Consider the following 3,581-nt stretch of genomic DNA (forward strand, 5'->3'; position numbering starts at 1 on the left):
CATATAAAACACTGCAAATTTCGAACGACAAACAAATTAAACAGTTACATTAATTAGGTTCTATAATCGTTAGGGTAACCGGTTTCGTGTTAGTGCCCTCGTCGACATGGACACAAATTCTTGGATTTGAAGTCGTTATGCTCTCATTCATAAGAGATGTAGTAGTATGGGCATTTGGTAGAACCTCATCGCTGTCGGATTTGGTAAGCTTCTGCTCCTTGCTCTTGCCCCATAAAACCAGATATAGGCCAACAACAATGACAACCGCTCCAATAACCCTAATAATGTATATATATATATATATATATATATATATATATATATATAGTTCAGTTATTAATTTCCCATGTTACAATATTTTCTTAATTTGAGAAAAAGAATTAAAAGAATTAATTAAATATTATTTTACTGCACTTAATTTTACTGACCATCCTAAGAACAAGTTCTCGTTGAGCATGAAGGTGGCCATGATTGCGACAATAACCATGGTTAGGGGTCTAAATGCTGTAACGAAAACAGGTCCCCTATCCTTCATTATCACTCCTTGAATGTAATAAGTAATCGCTGTAGATATTACCCCCTGCATGTATAAAACTTCACTTCTTAGCTCTAATAGTAATTAATTCTAACACTTAATTATAATCTAGTATCTTGTACTTTACCTACCATAGGGTGCTACTTAGCTAATAGTACACTGTACTCTATTGTATATACCACATTATCAAATAGGATTATTAATTAATTAGCTACCTATATATAAATAAAAAGATTATTATCTATATTAATTAACATAACAGTTTATTTGTATATATTTTTCTCACTTTTCGTTAAACTGTGTTATCTGCCTAGCTAGCTAGCTTTTGGATTCTTTTCTAGTAATGTTCCTAACCAATTGCAGCAAGTCATTATAATATATAGAGCATCCTGAGAATATTTTGTTCTTATCACAACAATCAAAATATATATATATATATATAAAATTCTTGATTTAAATTGGGGTTAAGGGAATAAAAGGATAGAACCCTACATATATATATGGCTCTGATTATAAGGTAACCAAAAAAAATAAAAAAATCACCAAGTTTATGTCCCAAATTTGAATGATTATCGATTGACCCTAACCTGACTTCCTTGAACCATTTGACATGACCCGACCTAATCTAGCTCCAATATGAATTGGCTCACTTCTAAACTGATCTGTCATGCTTAATCCACCCATGAATGACCCATGCCAGCACAACCCGTTTGACCTGAAGCGGCCCGACCCAGTTGACATCAAGAGTTCAACTAAAAACCAGGGTTAAATACCCGTTTACACCTGTGCTTTGCAACTTTATCAAAAAGTTATTGGGGCTTTTAAAAAATGACAATTTTACTAATTGTGTGTGGCTTCTGTCAATCTTTCATCCAAAAAGAGAACAATTGATATTTGATAATTCTCCTTGTCATCCCCCTACAAGATTGTGTCGTGTGTCCACCACCACAACTGATATTTGATAAGTCAACATTACTTATTAAATTAACATATTAATTAAATACCGTAAATTATAATCATGCCCTTATGTTAAAAATGTTCCAAAAAATAACTGGCCACAGAGATCCATTGCCATGAATCTCCTCCATGCTTGGCCATGGCCGGACCACCCGGCCAGAGGTCTCCATGGAGACAAAGTTTTTCTCTAAATTGGGTTAAAATTTTTTTTTTCAACATACTCTATAAAAGTGAATTGTGTACGTGATGCGTCCCTTTTTTTTAATAACATGTGAAATACACATAAGTTTTTAATAAAAATTATTTCAACTTTGTCCATACTATTAAAAAAACATGTGCATTTCATATGTTCAACACTGTCACCTTTATAGAGTAAGTTGAAAAAAAAATTTCCAATCCAGTTTAGAGGAAAACTTTGTCCCAAAATTTTTTTTAAAAAAGAAGTGCAACTAAATTTTGAAATCCTCACTCCGTATATAGCAGTTAAGAGCATGGTATTCAAGCGTATCTCCCAGGCCGTCGGATTGTTCCATTCGATGACGAGGGCCAGTATACTGCTTTGGAGTGTGCCCATCAAGCATATCCAAAGAGTTAGGGAAAGCTCTACAGGGTATGATTTCAGGGTAATTGCCTACAAAAGCAGCCACCATGATTTAAATAAAAGTATTTAATTTATTATATTATATATAACACTTGCGGCCATTAAAAAATTGAATGGGGAATGGAGCACTTACTTGAAGAATGATGAAAGCAGACCAGCAGACACAACCTGCAAAGATCATGACAGCACCCTTGATGGGATCTTGCTTATTTGCTGCACCAGTAGATTCATGATGGTTATTCCCATTTGTCCATGGCAAATTCAACATGGGTCCTTTAACAAGAGTCATAAGCATTGCTCCCCCTAGCGCAACTATAGTCCCCAATACCTTTGCCTGGCTAGGCAGCCTTCTAGACACCTTCTCAAGCCTACAAAATGCATGCACTAATAAATTTGAAGCACCCTCCCATATCATATATGTTTATAAGCAAGCTATAACTATTGTGTAGTTACCTGCAAATCCAAGCCATTAAAAATGCTAAGGCAGGAAGAACATTGGTCAAGGCAGCTGTAAAAGTTGCTGTAGTATGCTTCATCCCAGTATAGTACAAGTTCTGGTCAATTACAGGCCTGAATATTTGGAGAAAATAAAAGGTAAATGTTTGTTTGAAGCTTAAGCCGAAAAGCTAGCTTGTTGCTAATTAATGCTCAAGATCCTTACTCTAACAAGCCGAGCAACACAATCTTAGCAAAGAGAGAGAGGGTCAACTTTGGCCTTATTTTCCTGTTAAGAGAGTATTAAATCACTGTTCATATATGGCTAGCTTTTTCATCTCCTTCAACATAAAGAATAAGGGAAGAGAGAGAGAGAGAGAGAGAGAGAGAGAGACCTATCCAAGACAATAGCAAAAGGAGCAATGACAGCAGAGGCAACAGCATACCGGTAGACTATCAACACATGTTGGCTCATTCCCTGGTCTAAAGTAAACTTACAAATTATGGTCATCCCTGCTGAACCAAACTGCAAAGCAATGACTGCCAAAAATGGCTTCAACCGGTTATACAATTGAGCCATGGACTCCATAGACATGTTACGTTTGATTTCTTTCTTCTCTCAATTGCAAACAGCTTCTAATCAAATTTATGTAGAAAGTGAACTTTATATAGAGGTTTTTTTTTGGCTCATTTTCTTGTGGATGAAATCAATCTCAACACGTCTTCGTTTTACAATTTGGGACCTATTTTCGAAGTACGTAACATATTAAACACCTATAGAACCAGAAAATGCACCCGAAACCAGGGACCAGAAAATATTAAACACCTAAAGGCCACCATTATCAGGCCCGACAGAGGCCCATAAGAGCCCCACAGCAGGCCGCTCACCATAAGAGGCTGGAAAGCCCACAAGGCACAAGAGGCTCATAAACAAAATATAAAGGTCTCTACTGTTTTGACTTTTCTCATTACTCATTCATTCCCTTTTCCCTTTTTCCCGTACTTCAATAGGGAAAAAAAAAAAAAGTAATGTTTATAAGTAAAAAAATAGGC

At 35.8% G+C, this 3,581-nt stretch overlaps 1 protein-coding gene across 1 annotated transcript; it reads right to left on the bottom strand.

Annotated features, from left to right (window-relative positions):
- LOC132188455 (WAT1-related protein At2g39510-like) lies at positions 1-3,123 on the bottom strand. The gene is made up of 7 exons (XM_059602910.1): positions 2,924-3,123; positions 2,755-2,817; positions 2,547-2,663; positions 2,227-2,461; positions 1,962-2,123; positions 429-580; positions 1-278 (listed from the first exon to the last, which is right to left on the bottom strand). Exons 1-7 carry the CDS (start codon positions 3,121-3,123, stop codon positions 50-52), a joined length of 1,158 nt encoding a protein of 385 aa, XP_059458893.1. The 3' UTR covers positions 1-49.
- Between the last annotated feature and the right edge of the window lie 458 nt (positions 3,124-3,581).

Source organism: Corylus avellana, chromosome ca7 (genome assembly GCF_901000735.1).
Source record: "Corylus avellana chromosome ca7, CavTom2PMs-1.0".
Classification (NCBI taxonomy): domain Eukaryota; kingdom Viridiplantae; phylum Streptophyta; class Magnoliopsida; order Fagales; family Betulaceae; genus Corylus; species Corylus avellana.

What these genes read in the sequence shown, in the direction of transcription:
- LOC132188455 (XM_059602910.1), bottom strand. Translation starts at nt 3,123, where the DNA reads ATGTCTATGGAGTCCATGGCTCAATTGTATAACCGGTTGAAGCCATTT. An exon ending in TTAATGGCTTGGATTTGCAG is followed by an intron (nt 2,462 to 2,546) that starts GTAACTACACAA and finishes TGCATTTTGTAG; the next exon opens with GCTTGAGAAGGTGTCTAGAA. An exon ending in GAGAACTTGTTCTTAGGATG is followed by an intron (nt 279 to 428) that starts GTCAGTAAAATT and finishes ATACATTATTAG; the next exon opens with GGTTATTGGAGCGGTTGTCA.